This window comes from Misgurnus anguillicaudatus, unplaced genomic scaffold (assembly GCF_027580225.2).
Source record: "Misgurnus anguillicaudatus unplaced genomic scaffold, ASM2758022v2 HiC_scaffold_33, whole genome shotgun sequence".
In the NCBI taxonomy this organism is placed as follows: Eukaryota; Metazoa; Chordata; class Actinopteri; order Cypriniformes; family Cobitidae; genus Misgurnus; species Misgurnus anguillicaudatus.
The window spans coordinates 3,691,976-3,713,994 of record NW_027395283.1 but is presented as its reverse complement, the minus strand read 5'-3'; the positions used below and the strand labels follow the sequence as shown (position 1 = coordinate 3,713,994).

The window sequence follows — 22,019 nt, the reverse complement described above, 5'->3', positions numbered from 1 at the left end:
GTAACATCTCAAATCAGGATTTGGTTGGTCGGTTCTCGTGACCTGAAGAGGAGCACCAAATGGGACTGTTAACCATCTGTAATCTAGATCTCCTCATGAGTTGACACCCATCACAGGAGTACAGATTATGTCTTAAGTTTTAAACTTTGATATACTTTCTCTTCAACCCAGTCTCACCCCATGGCGTCAATATTTGACGACACTTGACCATGCGTCAATATGTTGACGCGGAGGGTATACCTTTCGCGTCATTTTTTGACGAACTGGGGACTTCAATACTATTAAGTCCGTTGCATTCTCTTTCCTATTTTCTTACCATTTTCTACCATTTTCGCGTCGGTTCAGGGTTAGATTTACATAATGACATCCCTACCCAAACCTTTCCCTAACCCCAATGCCAGGCGACAACTGTTTAATTTCGCGTACCTAATAGTATTGAAGTCCCCAGTTCGTCAAAAAATGACGCGAAAGGTATACCCTCCGCGTCAACATATTGACGCATGGTCAAGTGTCGTCAAATATTGACGCCATGGGTGTGAGACCGTGTTATTCTCTTAGCATTATAGAAATTAGACCTTTTTAACCATCGCACCATGACCTTTAAAACAACACCAAACATGAAGATGAAACCTTTGTAGCATCACAACATATGATATACCCAATGTTACATGTGTTTAGTATATTTCCAGTAACCAAAACCTTAAAGGAGAAGAGAGAGGGGGTGAAATACAGATCAGTTCCTGTGTATCCGTGACCCCTGTGGAGAGAGACAACACGTCTCTCAAAAATAGACACAGAATGTGTTTTTTATTGTTTTATGGTCCAGCTCCAAAACCAAAACTTGTCCACCTGTCCTACAGATCAGCCGCTCTAGGTCTTTTTGAGGTACCAAGCCTTTGATTCTAGATATGTTCTTCAAATGATAGAATGCTGTTTTGGTGACCGCTTTCATATGACTGTTTAATAATTCTGTTGCACCAAACTTTAAACCTGTTTAAAAATAATCAGGTTTTCATTTAAACTGCCATTTTGATCCAAGTTTAAATCTTACAGTAAATTTAGATTATTTTTAATCCTGTTGCTCCATTGCTTTAAACTCTGTTTTAAATCTCAGTAAGGGATTAACTTTAAACTTGTATATGAGGAGGTTTAATGTTTTTTTTTACAATTAAATGTCTGGCTAAATGATTAGAAACACATACCGAGAGCATGGTGGCGCTATTCAAACATGCTTTTATTATAACGTCTCAACAAAGTGAGTTTGGCGGGTCAAAAAGATTATTAACAGCACCGGTGACAGCTACCGATGCTCGTATGTGCTTCTCCTCTGTCACGCACGCTCCAGTCAGACGAAGGACAGTGAATGTACGGACACATGGTGGCGCTTCATGACAAATGCGTCGACACATCTTGTTCATTATAGCACAATATCTGAGCTTTGCGATATTTCCTGTCACAATATTTCCTGGTCTGTTAATTGTTTTAAAAGATTGTCAAATGTTTTTATTTGAATCAGACCTTTAGATTAGCCTACCGGTGTATGTAGGTGATTTATAACATTACCTTTGCTTGCATAAACTGTTTATTTCCTTTTTGAACGACAACGTCAACATTATTACTGTTTAATTACACCGGAAAATTCAACATGGTGGACAAAATAAATCGCAGATGAAGGATTTAATACAGTTTAAAGGTTTAATCTAAAATTTGTTAATGTGTGTTTAAATTTAAGTGGTGCAACACAACTAGAATTAAAATTAAACTGAGATCAACAAACCCTAGATTAGCTCTAAACTCTGCTTAATTTAATCCTTGTTGGTGCAACCCACCCTAATGTTGTAAATAAACCATCAGTCAATCTCAAAAGCAGAACTTTTAGGGGTGATCTCTCAGACAGGGCTTAAGTCAAGATGTCGTAACATAAAACAGCTGCAGTTATGTTAGGCGTAGAGGGGGTTAATGAGATTTTAGAGAATGAATTAAAACTTTAATTATAAAACTAGATATCAACAGACAGGCAACAAAACAAACTGATTACAACAGAGAACAGACATCAATGGGGAAAACAGAGAGAGCTTATATGGTGTATAGATGATGATATCTTTATCTTTATTTCAGACCCAGGAGGATCCATATAACAATAAAAATACAGAATAACAATATCCAAATATACAAAAACATTCAAGTAATACAATACAACACAGACCCTTCCACAACATTCATTATCTACTATACAAACATGTTCGCCAGTGTCTCCACAGTCTGGACGAAAATCTGACAGTACTTATTACAGGGTTAGTCAAAACAGAACATCATTCTCGGTCTCAGATACCCTACACATAAAACCAAACCATACATCAGATTACGTAAAAGTGCAGGACAGGTAGGTACCCCGACATTGACAAACATATAGCACTGGAGCTTCTTGGAGCTCTCAATAGCAGCCTCATGCTGTCATTATAAGCCACTGTTGCTGCCTTGCTTATATCGACACCACAAATGAGCAGTATACAGAGGTGTACAATACGCTTTAAAAAGTGAGACCTTCACAGGTACAGAGCACATACTGAACTTGCGACACAACATGTTTGCTTGTACTGCGCTGCCTATATACTGTATATCTTTATCATCCGACAGATCGTTTACAATAATATGACCCAAGTATGTAATATCTCTGCACTCCCCAAGTGCATTCTCAGACAGATAGAAGTCAGGAAATATCAACTGTCTATCCTCTCTACTTCTAATAATCATGATCTTACTCTTTTTTGCGTTATATTTTATATCAAATTCAACACCATATTGTGTGCATATTCTTAAAAGCTGTTGTAAACCAGCACTATATGAGCTAAAAACAACCAGATCATCAGCATACATAAGATGATTGATTAGTGAGTCACCAACTCTACAACACAAAACCAGGTACCCCATTTTTAAAAAATTATTTCTCATGATTTACACGATCAAATGCTTTAGAAGCATCAATAAAACACAAGAACATTGTTGAATTTTGTCTATTATACATATCTAAAATTTCCTTTAGTGCAAAAATACAAAGATCAGTGCCATGCTTTCGCTTAAAGGGGCGGTGAATTTGTCGATTTTATTGTTTTATACTGTTGTCTGATGTCTACTTACGATGTTCGCATGGTTTTTACATTCAAAAACATCAAAAGCAATAAGTAATACGCTATTTTGTAACATGGATTAGTGGCTGTCTTGAGAAATGGTTCGTTTGAAGGGGCGGGCCGCATTGAAGACCTGAACGTAAACACCCACTGCTATGATTGGACAGCTTCATTCCCCGTCATTACATGTGGGGAAATGTTTTAAAAACATTAATGTGATAAAAATAGCAGCCGAACACAAATATGTTTGAGACACAAAAGATTCTGGGTGCTAAACATGATACACATAAATGACAATACATATATTAAAGTAGAAACAAAACTCGACTTGACTAAATTACCGTATAAAACACAGTAAGCGTGCATCCGAATCTAAACTGCGGCTAATAAATCCTTATCAATAACGTTGTATATTTCTATTGTGCTTGTGAGGTTGCTTTTACATTCACGTAATGTTAAATACCACAGTTATATGATTAAAAATAAGCTTTGTTGAGTGTTTGACCTTTCAAACACAATTCGCCTAAATTACCGTATACAACACAGTAAACGGGCATCAGAATCTAAACTGCGGTTGATAAATCCTTCCTTATAACTAACTTTGTATATTTCTACCTTTAAATTACAGTCGTATTGTTAAGTGTTGTACCTTTATTAATCGTTTAATGTTTTTAGTAAATTAAAACACTCAAACAAACGTGTTTAGACACGGATGTTACAACAGGACATATCAAGCGATCTCTTTTAACAAAGCAATAGTGAAACGCAGTAACTTAAATAAAGTAAAATGTCTTACTGTGTATTATACTGCTGTGTCATTGTTGTCAGATCCAATATAAGTGGTGCTTCAATCACAGTCTCTCTGCAAATCCAGCATCAACTTCTTTACAAATGAATTCATGTACACAACGTTAACAAGCACTCCCCACACGAGCTGGAACTTCTTCAAAAGCAAACTTTATCCAAGCATATTGCTAATGTTATGTTCCAAGCCTCCGAATTGAAGTATTTAGCTTCTGTGTTGTTCCCATGGTTGTTCCCACGCGGTTGTGAAAATGCGTTTCCATGGTATCATAACAGATCACCGCGTCAAAATAAAAATCTCTCAGAAAAAATGTATTTAAAAGTCATTTTGGTTACATTTGTCAATCTTTAAAGACATGTTTACTCGTTGAGACACACGTGTGTCACGCGAAGCTGTGGGCGGGGCTACAAAAGTAGACTTGTCCTTTCGGTTATGGGGAGGTGTTTCAATTCAACTTTGACGTCATAGATTTCCGAATTCCTCACTGGAGTGTTTAGCTGGCTTGGTGCCAAAAACGGTTATATTTCAGTAGCACGGACTTTTTTAGCTCTGAAACTTGCAGGATGTTCATTTAAGTATGATGACCTCTTATATAACAAATTATCAAGTTAAAATTGAGTTTTTGATTCACCGCTCCTTTAAAACCAAATTGGTTATCAGTATAGGGCTTATTCGCAAACACCGGAAGTCGCTAACCGCGGCCATCTTGTTGACATGACATCTGTCCTGCCCCTAGCCGCACGTAGATTTGAGTCGAGGGGAGCAGTAGGCTAATGGCTTCATCTCGTCTGTATTAAGAGAAGATGAGCTTGATTATTGTGGAACCATATCAAATAGACCCAATAGCCTTAAGTAAAGATTCGTCCTTATTGCCAGCCGTAACATATCCGGATATTTATAACTATATCGTTCATACAGTATCCGCATTCATCATACAAGCACTGAAGGGCCGTTCACATTATAACGATAACTATAACGATAACTATATCATCGTCCACATCACCAAACAATACGTTTATGCTAATTCGCTCACGGCACTCGCGCAAATCACTTGCCTTTAATATTGCTTGTAATAAAAACTTTTGCAGATGTCCTCAACATGCTGCGTTTCTCTAAACAGTGTAATCTCTTACCTTTTGGCATAACCGTTAGTTAATGTAATAGATTACAAAGCATTACGTAGTCAATTTTCACAGCAACTGGAGGTAATCTAATGTTATAGACCTCAGCAATGAGCTTCACTGTCATTTAAAGTGCTGTGCACTTGAAGTTCAAATAGATTTTAATGCTATCAATGGTTTATCCTTCATCAGGTGGGAAAAATCGCTCAGAAAGTGATCCCAATGATGTCATTCATTGTATCTGTATCGTTATAGTTTTGGTGTGAGCTCCGCTATTCTCTTTAATATAAAACGATTTTCTAAATTATATATTTTTATAGTTGATTTTTAATGTGAACGGCCCTTAAAGGGCCATTTCACCGATAGGAACATTAATCTTTATGGAAAGTGAGTCATATTTGTAGTCAAAATGTAACATAAATGTAGAATTTTGTGCCTATTTGACAGAGAAAAGACAAAATGTGACTTTAGAGCACATTTGTATGAAAAACTACAACTGCCACTATGCACCACAATGCACAGCTCTGCAAGCCACTCCCATTAATCGGAACACGGCTCAGACATGCTCTTATGTACATAAATGCCACGTTAGTAAAACAAAGAAAATAGCCACCACCACTGTGTCTGACTGACACCAATCATGATTTACTTTTAAACGTGATGTTACATTGTGGTACACACAATAACACTCTGGCCTGGTGTGTAGCAAAGTCTTATTCAAACAGTAACGTGCGGTTTCAGATCCGCAGTACAAATGTCTTTCCAAGTACTTAAAAAAAGGATATGCATTTTAAATGTTTATTTAGTTTTACCAATTTTCTTTTTGTCTCTTGTTTACTGTAATTACATTTGTGTTATTATTGGCCTCACTGCTCTCACAATATAGACATATAAAACACCGCTCAGATATGCTATTGTGTACATAAATGCCACGTTAGTATAACAAAGAAAATATAAACACTCACTTTAGTCAGACGTCCGTTTATCACTGCATCCTCCACACAAACGCGTCCCCTGCATAATATCTCCACAGACGCGCTGCCTCAGCTCTTGGAGCTTGTGCTCGTAAACCGAAACACTTTGAAATAAGCACGCGACCAGAAACATTCACAAAACAAACGTACATTTCCTTATCTGATCCAGAAATGTTAAACCGAAAGCAAACGGCGCGAGTGCGTCCAAGCTTATATACTCCGCAGCGCGTCTGCTCGTAAACCGAAACATGTCCGTGAAATAAACGTTCCAAACGCGCGCAAAGTTCCTCTCTTACATAGAAACCTTCACCAAACAAAGGTCCATATCCTTATCTGATGCAGAAATGTAATAAAGCAAGCACACAGCGAGAAAACAGGCAGTAGTCTGTCCAAGCTTCTCTACGCAGCAGAGGCCGATGGTTGCTGCGTCTTCACCGGGCTCCTCTACCCAGCCGACGCCCAGGCTCCGGCTTCTCCTCGGGCTTCTGTTCCTACATCGGCCTCAGCGCTTTGCAGTATTGTGGCTCATAAAGGTGCAATGTACAGCGGATTAGAGCATCATGCTTGTAAAATCACCCTCTTCCATGTAATATTGATTAACTTACACTGTTATTGTAACATGAATTCTGGCTCGCTCCACAACTTCTGTTTAGCTTAGCTTAGCATAAAGATGGCGGCTGGTCGTTTTTTTCGGTCTGTGTTCGTATATTTTCGTAAGTCCCACCCACTTATCTGTAATTGGTCTGAAGCGTGAGTGGGTCCCACCCATAGCCCCCACCTTGGAAAAATGAGGAATGAGTGTCTGTAGTCTTTCACACTCAATTCACCTTATTCCGCCACGCCCCTTTTTAATTCTTCGCTCTTCCGCATTTTGTCAACCGACTTCCGCTGCTAATATGGCACAGTGCATTCGGTGGTTAGTTTGGGGGTTAGAAGATTGTTTGTAGTTCACTATAACTTTAGCCAAATGACAAATATCGCTACTGCTGTTAATGTTTTAAATTAGAAGCACGGAGAAAACTTCATAAGACGCTCGGATAGTCTTATATTGTCCCATCAATCGTCTCGTGGTTAGACGATATGAAGCGGCCGCGGCAAGTAACCTATGGGACATATTACCTCGTCCTGTCAGGAGTTGATGGATCAGCATTGGAAATTATTAAAGTACTTATGCCTACCAATATTTACACAGTGATTTCATCTTTTTTAAAGCAAATGTGCACCTTAGCCAGTCCAATAACTATTTCGTTTTTATGTGGTACCATGATAGAATTCATTTGCAAACTTGCCAACACATTCCTTCAAATCAGCAGACTTAAATCCTTTTAAGTGGAATCTACAAAGCTCACATATGGTTTAAGAAATTCCTTACAGATAATATCTGATCACACTGTAAAAGTTTATATAACTGCATGGCAGGTTACATCTGATCACATAGTAAATGTTTAATATAACTGCACAACATCTGATCATATTGTAAAGGTTTAATATAATTGCACAACATCTGATCACATTGTAAAGGTTTAATATAAATGCACAACATCTGATCACCAGTGTTGGGGGTAACGCATTACAAGTAACTTGAGTTACGTAATAATATTACTTTTCTGAAGTAACGAGTAAAGTAACGCATTACTTTTTAAATGTACACATTAATATTTGAGTTACTTTTTCAAAAAAGTAACTCAAGTTACTTTTTTAGTTTAATTAATTTGATTAAAAAATATGTACTGAATTAAACTAAACGTATGCACTCTCTGTGCCTGTGTGAAAACAGTTTGAGTCAGAAACTGAGATGGCAGGCCAGAGCTAAAATTTTTTGTGATGAATTATGCAATTTCTGAATGCAGAACTTTTCAGTCATAAAAACACCTGCAAGGCCTGAAAGAGATCAAGCTTTAGCCAAGAAAAAGTAACGCAAAAGTAACTAAAAGTAACGTAAGCATTACTTTCCATGAAAAGTAACTAAGTAATGCAATTAGTTACTTTTTTTGGGAGTAACTTAATATTGTAATGCATTACTTTTAAAAGTAACTTTCCCCAACACTGCCGATCACACTGTGAATGTTTAATATAACTGCACAACATCTGATCACATTGTAAAGGTTTAATATAAATACACAACATCTGATCACACTGTAAATGTTTAATATAAATGCACAACATCTGATCACACTGTGAATGTTTAATATAACTGCAATACATCTGATCACATTGTAAAGGTTTAATATAAATGCACAACATCTGATCACACTGTAAATGTTTAATATCACTGCATGACATCTGATCACATATGAAGGTTTAATGTAACTTTACAACAGGTAAAGCAAGACCACCCTGCAATAAATTAAGACACAGCTTTATCGGAGTCATCAGGAGCTGATCCCAAATGTTTATCTGGAAGCTGTTGGTGTATGTACTGGTAAAGTGCTTGGCGACTGTGTAATGGATGCAATATCAACCCTCTGTACAGCTGACACAAAGATGGTTGTTTCTCAGCAGAGATATGTACATTTGTGCCAGCTCAACACATTGAAGCAGTTTCTCGGACAGGGTTTACAGGACTAGGATTTAATTATATTAGGACATTTTAGTTTTTACAAACAAACCCTACAAAAAAACAAGACTGGTGCGCATCTTGTGACAAAACAATGGCACTCTTATATGTTGAGGTATGTCAGTAAAAGGTGTTTTTAAATTATTGTAGCTCAAATATGCATTTTAGCCTGGGACCAGCATAGCCCTGTCAGGGAAACTGCACCATTGTTTTCCCATATCAGATGTATGTTGCTTCAGGTTGAGTTGTGATTTTAAAGTGTAGTTGTGGTCAGAGACGGATGGATCCTCCCATTGTGTTTCTGCATCACAGTTTAGGAACATGTTGATTGTATCATCCATCCTCACAGCTGTCCACTGCATCACTACACATCAATGCATCTGTGAAAACAATATAACCATAAACATTTTTATGTTAGTATTTAAAATGAACTTGCATCATGAGAATTAATATATAAATGGCACCCATACTTAAACAGAGCAGTGTGTAAGAGAGAGATGCATTAAATAGAGACAGTAACATTATACACACAACCTTTAACTTCAGTGTTAAATAATACGTTGTTTAATAGGTCATTATCAATATCTGAATGAGAAATGAACTGACATTCTAGCATCTGAAATCTCAGTAACTTGTAGGAATCACGTGGGCTACTGTAAGAATGCAATGTACTATAATATCTCATTGTACTATCGTAAATATAAAAATATAGGTGGACAATTAAAACCATTCAAATAGTTGCATTTTATAAACTAACGTTACTGATCTTAAGTGTATTTGTAGAACGGACTTCACAAATCTAACTTTAGGTGAACGAGCACAAAGTTAGCTAAGATAGCTTACCTGAAACTGGCCACCTTTTCAACACCCGGCGTGGTTTAAAGTTTCCGGAACATCGTGGTCGAACCATTACTTGGGATAAGGGTGTTCCTCAGTTTGCTTAAAATTGGTGAGAAAGAAACATAAAGGCGCTCGAGTGAGCTTTTTAAGCTTAACGCGTCGCCTTCAGTCACTGCCTCAGCTGCTCATCGTCTATGCGGCCGGAAGAACGTTGACAAAATGAGTGAAATGGCGCCGCCCTTGTTGTCGTGAAAAATAAGGTGAATAGAGATACAGGATTTCCTTCTTTCAATGACGCAAAATGACGATTTTTACATCATTGAAAGAAGGAAATGCCTCCCTGAAATCAGTATTTCTCCCCTCTCAGGGGAAACTGAGGGAATGGTGCACGACCACACTGAAAAAAATGATTCATTGAATTTAATCTTTTTTTTTAAGGTAAGTGGTTGCAATCAATTTATTTAAGCTACATTTAAACAAAAAAGATTAGTAACGTAAAATAAAATATAAAACTTTTGTTTAAATGTAGCTTAAATAAATTGATTGCAACCACTTACCTTAAAAAAAATGATTAAATTCAATGAATCATTTTTTTCAGTGCATTCAAAAACATGACTGGGGTTCTAACGGTACAAAGCTTAATGCAAATGGGTGAAGTTTCCCTTTAATTCCCTACCTAGTATCAATGCCAGACCTATTATTATGTTCATATAGTTATTAATACTAATTTAATAACAGTCTCAATTTATGGCAGCTTATTTGAAAGAGCAGTTTCAGCCACTGCTTACAGCTAACCATATGTGATCACATTATGGGGACATACTTTGCTGTGAGCATATATCCCTAACGTTACCTGTGGTAAAATGATGGGGACAGACTTGCTGTTGGGAGTCTCTCCTTCGCTGGTTCAACTCCTCTGTCTCCTTCCTTTCATGTTTTCTGACAGTCGGTATCGCATAAAAACTAATTCCGGGGTTCTTTTTGCTGTTGTTAGAACATCCGTGTATTACACCACACCACTGCGCGGTTTTAAAAAAATTACACCGATAATACCATGCATAATACCCACGCTGCCTCGCTTGTCAATTGACAGACTGACAGTTCTATGTCAACAATATGGCCGCCGCGAACATTGATGACGTAGATCGAATAATCCCCATTAAGGACGTACCTCTCAAGTCTACACAAAATAACTGTCTCCATCACTTTAGACATAACACTGGCCAGCGCTATTGGCCTGTAATTATCTGAGTTGTTCAGCTTCCCCACTTCTTTAATAACAGGTACTAGCACATCCAAGAGCATAGAAAAACAACAACAACATTTATTTGTATAGCACATTTAAAACAACACTTGTTGACCAAAGTGCAGGTAACTCTCCATGAACAAAAAAACCTGAATAGCACATGGCCAACAGAGGACTCAGTTTCTTACTGGCAAGTTTGAGATGTTCCGCTGTAATGTTATCTAGGCCACAGGCCTTGTTATCTTTTAATTTCAACATTGCTTCATTAATTTCAGCTGTAGTTATCACAACATCATCATTATACTCCACATTATCCACTATAAACACATTACTTTTAACATAGTTTAACAGTTCACAATAATGTTTCCGCCATAACTGTGAAATTTCATAAGAACCACTTACACCATCTATTTTAGATGAAAGAGAAGTTCTGCAATTGTTGAGTTTTTTTTTTTTTCAGAAGTCATTCACGTCCATGCCAGTGAATCAGCCCTCATAGTATTTTCATTTCTTTTAATATATCTAAGTGCACATTTAAATCTAGCATTAGTGCTTTTCTTATTCTCAAACAAGGGGCCATGCCTACTTTTACCTGACTCAGCCCATTTCAAAAAAGCATTTCGGGCCTCTAGATGGAGCTCTTCTATATGATCCTTCCAGCCAGGCTTAGCATTGCCCACTTTTGTCCCAGGTTTATTTAGAGCCCACCTTCACATAATAAGAGAATCGTATCACAATCGTATCACAATTGTATCGTACAGGAAACTTTAATCCTTACAGTGTTGTATGTTCTTACAGTTCATATCCCTACATAATAAGGCATCTTTAGGTACCTTAATACTACCTAACAAAGCATCAGAATGATTGCCATAATCATTCAGATCTTTATTAGAAAGTTTTGACCAACTTATTTTCCCTACATCAACAGCATTATCCACGGGCAACAACACCGGTAAACTACCTGTGTTTACCACTATGAAAAGGGCTATATGGTCTGTAGTAGCCAGATCATTATCAATCCTAATCATACTGATGGATTCATGGGCATCAGCTGTACAGAGGCAGTGATCTAGCCATGAAGTAAAATGCCAGGCCTCACTGATATAAGTAAAACTATCTTTTGGCAATAATACCTTACTAGATAAAATTAATCCACTGTCTGAACAAAACTGCAATAAATGATTGCCAAATGAGGAATTATCATCAGTTACATCAGCATTCATATCACCTAACACATACATGGGCAATATACGGCCCGGGGGCCGGATCCGGCCCGCATAGTGCTTCAATCCGGCCCTCGCGATGCACTCACAATTTGTAACTGTCATGGTTGCAGTGTTTCCCATACATTGATTTATCTGTAGCTGGCCGCCACAGAATCAACACTGGCCGCCACAAATAGTCTTTTCATGTTTCCCATTTACATTTTACTATTTAAAATGTCTTAATTCATTGCAGTGAGTGCTCAGCGCGCTTCCCTCCCCTTCTCTCTCTCTCTCGTTGCGTGCAGCTCAATGTAAATGTATGATGATTTTTTTCAGACAATGTTGCGTTTTTAGCAGCAGTTAATAAAGAGCTGGTTGGATGAAACAAAGAGTTTAATCCTGGTGGTTAACACAAAATAAAATAAAAAATAAATAATAATAATAAATTATCTTCTCATGTCTTGTGTGTTCGTATGGTGTGTGTGTGTGTTATGATTGTTTGCATGTGGGCATATCGCTGTAGTATGAATGACAGTTGAACAATATGCAGGGTAGGAAATTAATCCTTAAAGGAAAACCAGTTATTCTAATGTTAGAGTAGCCTAGGTCAGACAGACCTTTTAATCATGTAACTATGTTTAATTACAATTTTCCCAAGTGTGGCCCTCCGCTTACTTTGCCAAAGTAACTGTGGCCCTCAGGCTAAAACTGTTGCCCACCCCAGACCTAACACATAAATACAGGCAGAAGAATTATCCTGAATAAAAGAAATAATAAATGCCAATCTACTGAGATACTCATCCTCATTCTGTATGAATTCATAGGGCATATAGACATTTAAAATTATTATCTTTTTATCTTTAAGACACAGCTCAATCCCAATAGCCCAGTCAACTCCCAATCTTATAACCTTAACCAGCTGGTCATATTTTTTGTTCCACATCGTGGCTACCCCACCTGAAATTCTTCCCCAAACAACTTTAGCACTTAGGTCTGTTGTTGATTCACCCGCACCATAAAAACCCTTATGCATAGTATTTAGCCCTTCCAATTCTTGTTTAGCTAGGAACGTCTCCTGCACACAAAAAATGTCACATCTCTCCATCAATTTGTCCACCACAATACGTCTTGATTTATCAGTTTCACTGTGGCCAACACGCAGTCCACGCGCATTATAGGACATGACACAAATGTCCATATAAATTAATTATTTACATCGCAGCTACTATGCAGACTGGCTCCCAAGTGGGACAACAGGTGCACCACGGCACACCTCACCCCCCCCCCCCCTCTTAATATCAATGACCTTGGGGCCACGATTCTCATAATAGCGGCGAACATAAGTCCAATCGGGCCAGAGTTTTGGATCAAACATATCAGCAACATTATTACATTCAGCCGAAATATGATATGAGCCGTACCTGCTGCTGGCCGTCTCTATCTCCCGACACGTCACTGTTCTCCAATTTCTCAGTTAAATATTCACGTAGCATGTCTGCACCCAGACTTGGAGAAAATCTAGTGGCAAACACATTCACCAGCTTTGTCTTCACCACTTCAATGTTACTCTCTGTACCGGTTATAATTATCCCCGCATTTCTCTGTTCACGTTTAAGTTGTCCTTGGTTGTTGTGAGATTTCTGTGGCACGTTCACCTTAGGGGACCCTGCCTTCTTGCGACCTTCCTTCACAACAACACTCCACTGTGAGGACTGTAGTTGCGATAGTGGCAATGTTACCGCTACATCCAAAGGCTCCTGTTGTTGTGCGGAGCTCCCCAATCTCTTCACCTCCCCACGTGAGGTGCTGGCGATCACGGTGTTCATAGCCAGGAGGACGGACTTCCCAATTGGAGACATTATAGCCTCCTCCTGCTGAGCAGGGCCTGCCAGCCTCGGCACCCCCCCTCGGGCGACGTCACCAGTCCCAGGATTGCAATCCGACATGCGTTGCAGTTCTACCTGTTCGCAGTCCGATGTGCGTTGCGACTCCACCGTTGTCACTCGACAATCCATGGTGGCAACAATTGCCCCCAAATTCTCACTTACTTCTGCCTGTAATTCCAATGCCTTCCTCAGTCCAAAAACTTCTTGGCTTAGCCGCTCCACTCGGCTAAGCAATGCCGAGGCGTCCATATGACCAAACCCAACAGATGCCAGTTCATCTAAGTAATGTGAGACAAACCGTGGAATATTCTCACCAAACTCATTTAGCACCTTCAGACAGGCCTTGATATTATTCACATCCTTCTGCAGGCCTTTATGTCCAATACAGCGTAGCGTGGTATTCGGGCATACCTCAAACAGAAGCCGCTTGGACTTCTCAATCCACTCAGAAGTAAAGTTGTCAGCAAAACAATTTCGTCATGGCTTAGTGTCTTCATTTTAACCACGATGAAATGTAATAGTTCATCCTCCACTATCACCTTCCCGTTATCCGTTTTATAAATTGTAGGCTTTTTACGGGGACAAACCGAGCCACCACCAGCGGCACACGCCGCCGCCATCGCCACCATTTTCCAATGTTAAATTGATGATAATGATGGCTGGCAGGTGAAGATGATGACAAACATGAAACAGATGAGGGAGCGTTGAGGATGATGGGTAATGCAGTCCAGAGGTAACTGATGGAACAGGAAAAGTGCAGGAGAATGGGTGACTAATGTTTTAGTGAAGTGTGTATGTAAATACTAATTTAATCTCCTTAATAACTAAAGTCTAATCCTGGCTTTATCTAAACTTTGTCTGGGAAACCATCCCATGGTGTCAATACACAAAAGCTTTATTTACTGTAAAACCTTACATATAACTTGACTCAATAAAATATTTGTATTCACTTTTAATAAACCTTACCTTTAACTTTTATATTTAATACCACACAAATCAAACAAACACTATGGGGTAGTTTCCCGTTGTCACGGGTGAGACCGGGTTAAACAGGATGAGGCAAAAGGTACGGATCCAAATGCAGTTTATTCCAAATAAAGTGAAAAACAATGAAAAAACAATAACCAGGGGAACACAAGGGACTAGCAACAGTCAGGGATGGGCAGTATTTCAAATACATGTATTTAAAATACGTATTTGAAATACAAAATAGTATTTTGTATTTTGTATTTTAAAGCCTTTGAAAAAAATGAAATGTAATTTGTATTTAAATACATTTAAGATGAGTATTTTTGTATTTTTAAAATACTCAAAATACTTTGAGCCAGTCAACCAGTCAGGGTGCTGTTTTCATGCATCAACTAGTGCAGACCAGACACCAGAGTTCAGGTAAGCAAATAGCTATATCTGTGCAGCTTTTAGTGGGAAATAATTGAAATGTTGGAGTGGAAAAAAAGCAAGGGGGATTGAATTATTGGGTGTGATGTGATTTGTGTTATTATAACTGTCGCGGAAGGAAATTCAAATTCAACGCTGACAAATAGGCCTACACTTTTGACTTAAAGGAAAACCACAATTTTTCCATATTTTACTAAGTTCTTACCTCAACTTAGACAAATTAATACATACCTATCTATTTTCAATGCATGGCGGAAGAGCACTTAGTTTGCAGCATTTCGACCTCAGCGTGCACTGCAGTAACATCCTCACAGGAGTGATGATGTTACTGCGCCCGAGGTCGAAGTGCTGCAAACTAAGTGCTCTTTCCGCCATACAATATAGTTCTCATTTTTTATCCACTTAAAAATCACCACGTTTTATTTTGGGCCACCATACTTACTCGTGTAACTACTCATGTAACATTCTTTAAATAGGGAAAACATGGAAGTGTTTGGTGGCTTCTAAATTCAACCCTGTTTAGATCCTAAGGAATAAATGGAACTAGGCTAAATGCTAACACATTCATGACACGCTGTGCAAAGATGAAGTGCACATATTGAGAAAAGATAGGCATGTATTCATTCATTTAAGTTTCAATTCATTTTTTTTCAATTCAATTTTATTTATATAGCGCTTTTCACAATTGGTGATTGTTTCAAAGCAGCTTTACATTAAGGTAAGAACATAGTAAAATATTAAAAAACGGTGGTGTTTTCCTTTAAAGGCCCTTTCACACGTGACGCGGCAAGTGGTGGAATCAGCACACAGTTGCTGATTTCTTTTTAGCTTTGTGCAGTTGAAGTCTTGTTTACACTTTTGCAATTCGCATGGCTCTACTCTACGGCATGAACCTGCTGAACCTGCGGGCTCCTCATTAAACCTATAAGACTTTTATGCTTGACGTGCTCTCCGTTGTGTAATTCTGTGAAATGACAGAGGGCGACTCGTGAGTAATTGTTCTCAAAACCATCAAAAAGCAGCGATGAGAGGAAGTAGTTTGCCAAATAATTTGTCAAACACTCGTCTCGTGAGAAGTTTGTAAATACGTGGATTTCTTCACATATAAACTGATTAGGTTGTGGGTCATTTTGACGACACATGAAAAAGTTTTTATGATGTTTTTATAAAACATCACTTTACTTGAATGGGTGTTCATAAGGCTGACATGACACATTCATGACCATGACATGACACGTGTCATGAATATAAAGGAGATTTTATTGATGTTTATGACTACTGTCATTAAGTGTCATTTGTTCAATTATGTCATTTTTATTGCAAAGATGACATTGTTTGAGATGTCTTTGTTATGACAACTTGACATTAACCAAGACAACATAACTGACCACTTTTTACCAGTGATACAAATTGAATTTGTCATTGAAATGTCATCAAGTGTTAATACTCTGTAAAATAGTTTTATAACAGCATCATAAAGATTTTTCTTGACCTCAACTACAGTGGTACAAATATAATGTGTCATTAAGTGTTAATAATATTTGACATAGTATTAAAGGCTCTCTAAGCGAATCTGCGAGACGTTAATTGTTGTTGACGTTTGAAACTGTTTTCAAACAGACGGAGCGTAGCTAACACCTCCCCCTCCCCCTCCCTTCCGTGCTTTCATGAACGCGCCCAACCCCCACCCCCAAATCCTTTTTGTCGTTTATTGGCTGGAATACTTTGTTTTGTTTTGTGATGCTAGGTTTGGCTGGGTTTGGCCACTATGTTGATATTGCCGTTTGTGAAGCCTGGGCTGTCTACAGAGATGGCGTTTTTTTACAGTTTGATCAGCGGACAGGCAGCAAGCAGATAGTGAGGAGATTTTTCCGGTATGTAACAAAAAATGTTTTATGGTCTAAAACGCTTCAATTCGCTTAGAGCGCCTTTAACACTTAATGACATTTAAATCACAGTTTAATGTAATGTTAACCCACAAAGCTAGGTAGTTTCTTAAGTTTGATAATAATTGTTTATGATTTATAACAAGTTGTGTTGTATTGGTTTATGTCAAGTTGTCATAACAAATATATCTCAAACAATGAGGTATGTAAAATAAAACGAAAGTTTCTAAGCAGTTGCACACATCTAAATGCTTTTTGGCATTCAGAAATAGACCCAGATAGATTTCAGCATAATAGGGATACTTGCACTGAATCACCAATTTCACATGTATTTTGTGTATTTTCAAAATACAAAATACTGTATTTGTATTTAAATACATTTTTCCGCACAGTATTTTGTATTTGTATTTAAATACATTTTTCCACACAGTATTTTGTATTTGTATTTGAAATACATTTCCATGTATTTATGCCCATCTCTGGCAACATCGTATAACAAACCACAAACAAGGACTGAACAGGCAGAGTATAAATGCAAGACACAGACCAATGACAGAGCAGGAACAATGAGTAACTATGACAACACACAAGGGGAGAGGCATGAACACAATGAATAACCATGGTTACAAACAAGGGGGCGGAGACACTAATTAACACAGAGAGATACAAATGGGAACAAGGGTATACATGCACACAAGTAAACACAGGTACACAGAGACATGAGTATAAGGCTATGTTTACACGTGGGCGGCTATTTTCATAAACGGACATTTCAAGCTCTCCGGTTTCAAAAATTATATCGTGCACACATGTCAGTTTTCATAAAAGTGTTTATGTACACGTACCCGTGCATATATGCCGTCAAGAGAAGCTCAAGCCCACGTAAGCCAATCACCTGCAGCGCTGGTGGTGACGCGAACTGGTTCTTCATGTTGGAGGGAGGAGCTGTTGCAGTAGGTGATCGATGACGTCAACGTACCGCGAGAGCGAGTTGAGGAATCACACGTAGAGGTCTAATTTCGAATCGCTCTCGCGGTACTTTGACATCATCCGTCCGTCGGTTCTTGCAGCGCCGCATGAAGTCAAACACGCGTAAAATTGCTGACCTCCGAGCACTCGTCTCTGCTCCTCGACATAATGGAGCAGCTGTATTTGCAAATACAAACACACGAAACGAGTTTGCATGAACATAAATGTGATCTTGGAAGCATTCAGAGTAGCAGTCACATGTAAACATGGGTCGCACCTTTGACGTAGGTGCGAGCTCTGGCGCATACTCTGTGACGTTGCCTGCTTAAACATCCGTTTGTCTCACTTTACATGCAACCGTGCAACCGAAGATTTTCAAGATCTCCACTCTGGCCGGAGTTTTTAGAAACAATCGGTTTCAGAGGCGAGTTCTCCGTTTGCGTGTAAACGATGGGCACAAACGAAGGTAAATCTCTCAGTTTTTAAAAATAACCATGTACGTGTAAACAGAGCCTAAATCAAAACACAGGAATTACAAAACACCAGATAACAGGGACACAGGGGGCACTACGTTACACCCGTAGTTTCAAGTAGCTTTTACAAACAAACCTTACAAAAAACAATACTGGTGTGCATCTTGAGACAAAACAATGGCACTGATATATGATCATTTACATTATTACAGGTTGAGTGGTTGTAATATCACAGATGAAGGTTGTGTTGCTCTGACTTCAGCTCTGAGATCAAACCCATCACACCTGAGAGATCTGGATCTGTCTGATAATAAAGTAAGAGATTCAGGAGTGAAGCTGATCTCTGATGTACTGAAGAATCCTGACTGTAAACTGGAGATACTGAAGTAAGATCCTCTCTCTGATAGTCACACATGTACTGAGGTTTAGTTAAACATAAACTGTATGAAAAAGAAACACACTAAAATGTAAAGGATCTGATCAGTATTCAGATACATCAGCAGTCTCATGAATAATTATGAGACATCCCCCTGATAGCACACAAACATCTCGAAGACGTCTATTTGATGTCTGCGTTTACATATGCAAGACGTATTATTTAGATTGTTTGCTCATCTGCAATACGTCTCTGAGACGTTTCCTAAAAGATGTCATATAGACATATTGAAGACATTTGCAAGACGTTTTTGAATTAGAATGTATGTAAAGCAGCTCTTTCTAAGACCTTTATAAGACGTTTTTACACACCAGATGTATTCCAGATCTCCAGATCTTTACCAGACATCTTGCAGACGTACCTGTGCTATCTGGGCCCTGATAGCACACAAACATCTCGAAGACGTCTATTTGATGTCTGCGTTTACATCTGCAAGACGTATTATTTAGATTGTTTGCTCATCTGCAATACGTCTCTGAGACGTTTCCTAAAAGATGTCATATAGACATATTGAAGACATCTGCAAGACGTTTTTGATTTAGAATGTATGTAAAGCAGCTCTTTCTAAGACCTTTATAAGGGCTCAGTCACACCAAAAGCGTTTATGGCAGTTGCAGGCGCCTTTTTTGAATGATATTCTATGGGCAGGGCGCGTTTGCGCGCAGTTTATGCGCGCCGAGCGCCTTGCGGTTTTCTGCCGCCTGCCGCGCACGCGTTTTTGAAGGAGCGCTGAGAGCGGAGGAGCGCCTGACGTCATTCGCGTCTTCCATTGTTCAATCGAATGAGGGGAGAGGCGGGCCTTACGTTGTGGCGAGGAAAGTTTACAGTTGCTTTGAAGAACCGGACTCCACTCGCTCACTCTCTCCTGCGTGTTTGTGCTCCTCTTATCCTCAAACAAGGTCAGAGCAATCGCCCTCTTTTTAAAGTTTCTGCTAATATGACAGTTAACAGCAAAAGAGCGCTCACGCTTCAATATTTGATTGACAAGACAGCTGACTCGGTGGTTGCTTAGCAATATGAAAAGCCGCGCTGCACTGCTCTTTTTTAAAAAAGGCAGTGCGTCGCGCCTTGCGTTTGCAAGCGTTTAAAGCGCTTTTGGTGTGACTGAGCCCTAAGACGTTTTAACACACCAGATGTATTCCAGATCTCCAGATCTTTACCAGACATCTTGCAGACGTACCTGTGCTATCTGGGATCGATACGTCATCAAAGTACTGCAGTGTTTCACCACAACACAACCTGTGAAGATAAAAACTGAGATAAAGATTAAAATTAAAATAAATTCTTCTACAATTAAAATGAATGATGTTGATGATTTCCCCTACACACCTGACTGACTTAAGTTACATAACCGCTGCGTCTAGACAACACACACAAGACATTTATCCTTATCGGGTGTCCACAGAAGACAAACACTCACCCAGCTAACAGAAAAAGTTCTAAGAACGTTCCTTGAAAGTTCCCAAAAATGTTCTGCCAACATGAAAAGTGTCCAGTTTTCTTGATTTTCTAAGAATGTTTCTGGGTTGTCTGAACGTTAGATGAATTTAGATTCCAGATACCATTCAAACGTTATGACAATGTCATGTTTTAATGTTCACACAATGTTTAAAACAACAACTGTTTTCTTTATAGACTTATTTTCTTGTTATGTAAATGATAGAGAAACATTGCATTTTATTATTTTAAAACTTATAAAACATTATTTCTGAATGTTCTCTAAAAATATTGCAGTAGAAAACATGATTCACTTATTAGGTTTAGATGTTGATGATTTGTTTCATTTAAAGTCACAAGTATGGTGATCCGTGTTTGTTTTAGTTGGACTCTTGACCCTTGACTTTTTGCTTGTTAGTTTTTCTCTGGTTGCATTACTTTGTGTGTATATTTGATTTGATTTGATAACTTTATTAATCCCAAAGGGAAATTTAGCATGTCACAGCAGCAAGTCTCAGCAAACAGTAAAAATACACAGGAAAATAAAACATAATAATACATCATAAGAAATAGCATTCATAACACACCAAACAATCTCAGTCGTCTCAACAAATGAATATGACTTTGGCCTTTCTTGTATACTTGAGTTGTATTATTAGACCAGTCAAGTTTATTATTCATGTATAGCCCCAGATACTTATAGGATGTTATAATTTCTATTTCTGCGTCCCATATATATAACGGTAAAGCTTGCAGTGGGTGTTTACTAAAATCAATGACAAACTCTTTGGTCTTACTAGCATTGAGTCTTAGACCATTTTTCTCTGACCAGTCCACAAATTGCTTTATGACCTCCCTATATTCACTCTCATCGTGGTCTTTTATGCAACCAATAATTGCAGAGTCATCCGAAAATTTTTGGAGATGACAGGTTCCAAAAATCTGAGGTGTGAAAAAAAAATATGGGGCCAAAACCGTTCCTTGAGGAACTCCAGTACTGCACTTCACTACTTGAGAAACACAGTCCTGCATCCTCACATACTGTGGTCTATTAGAGAGATTGTCAATTATCCAATTGACCATACTCTGATGTACTCCAGCATTTTCCAACTTATGTTGTAGCAGTGTAGGCTGAATTGTATTAAAGGAACTGGAAAAATCAAAGAAAGTTATTCGGACAGTATTGTCTGGGGTCTCTAAATAACTTAAAAGAATATTCAATTTTCTTAAAAGAAAAATCCAGATAATTTACTCACAACCATGTCATCCAAAATGTTGATGCCTTTCTTTGTTCAGTCGAGAAGAAATTATGTTTTTTGAGGAAAACATTGCAGGATTTTTCTCATTTTAATGGACTTTAATAGAGCTTGGAAAAACAAAGCCAGTGCTCTCACACAAAACATGGGGCTGCCATGATCCTGTCACTATGACTAGAAAACTGTGACCTGAAGACAGGATCATGACACCAACAACCACAGAACTGCACCATTAACTTAACATTCACATAACAAATGTGTTTTATACACACAAAGTTAACACAACTAGGGAATAACTAGCAAGCAAAAAGTCAAGGGTCAAGAGTCCAACTAAAACAAACAATGATCACCACCATGGTGACTTTAAATGAAACAAATCATCAACATCTACACTGAAAAAAT

The 22,019-nt window shown here is 38.4% G+C and overlaps 1 protein-coding gene and 1 long non-coding RNA gene across 2 annotated transcripts in view; one reads left to right on the top strand and one right to left on the bottom strand.

Moving 5' to 3' along the window:
* LOC141363157 (NLR family CARD domain-containing protein 3-like) overlaps positions 1-18,878 on the top strand; it is a 108,035-nt gene extending 89,157 nt beyond the window's left edge. The window contains exon 6 of the mRNA XM_073865731.1: positions 18,701-18,878. Within this exon, the coding sequence (XP_073721832.1) occupies positions 18,701-18,878 (178 nt within the window). The remainder of the gene's footprint in view (positions 1-18,700) is intronic.
* LOC141363245 (uncharacterized) lies at positions 8,238-9,692 on the bottom strand. Its single transcript, XR_012368786.1, has 2 exons — positions 9,429-9,692; positions 8,238-8,965 (listed from the first exon to the last, which is right to left on the bottom strand). It is a non-coding gene; the product is annotated as an uncharacterized lncRNA (long non-coding RNA).
* Positions 18,879-22,019: the final 3,141 nt, after the last annotated feature.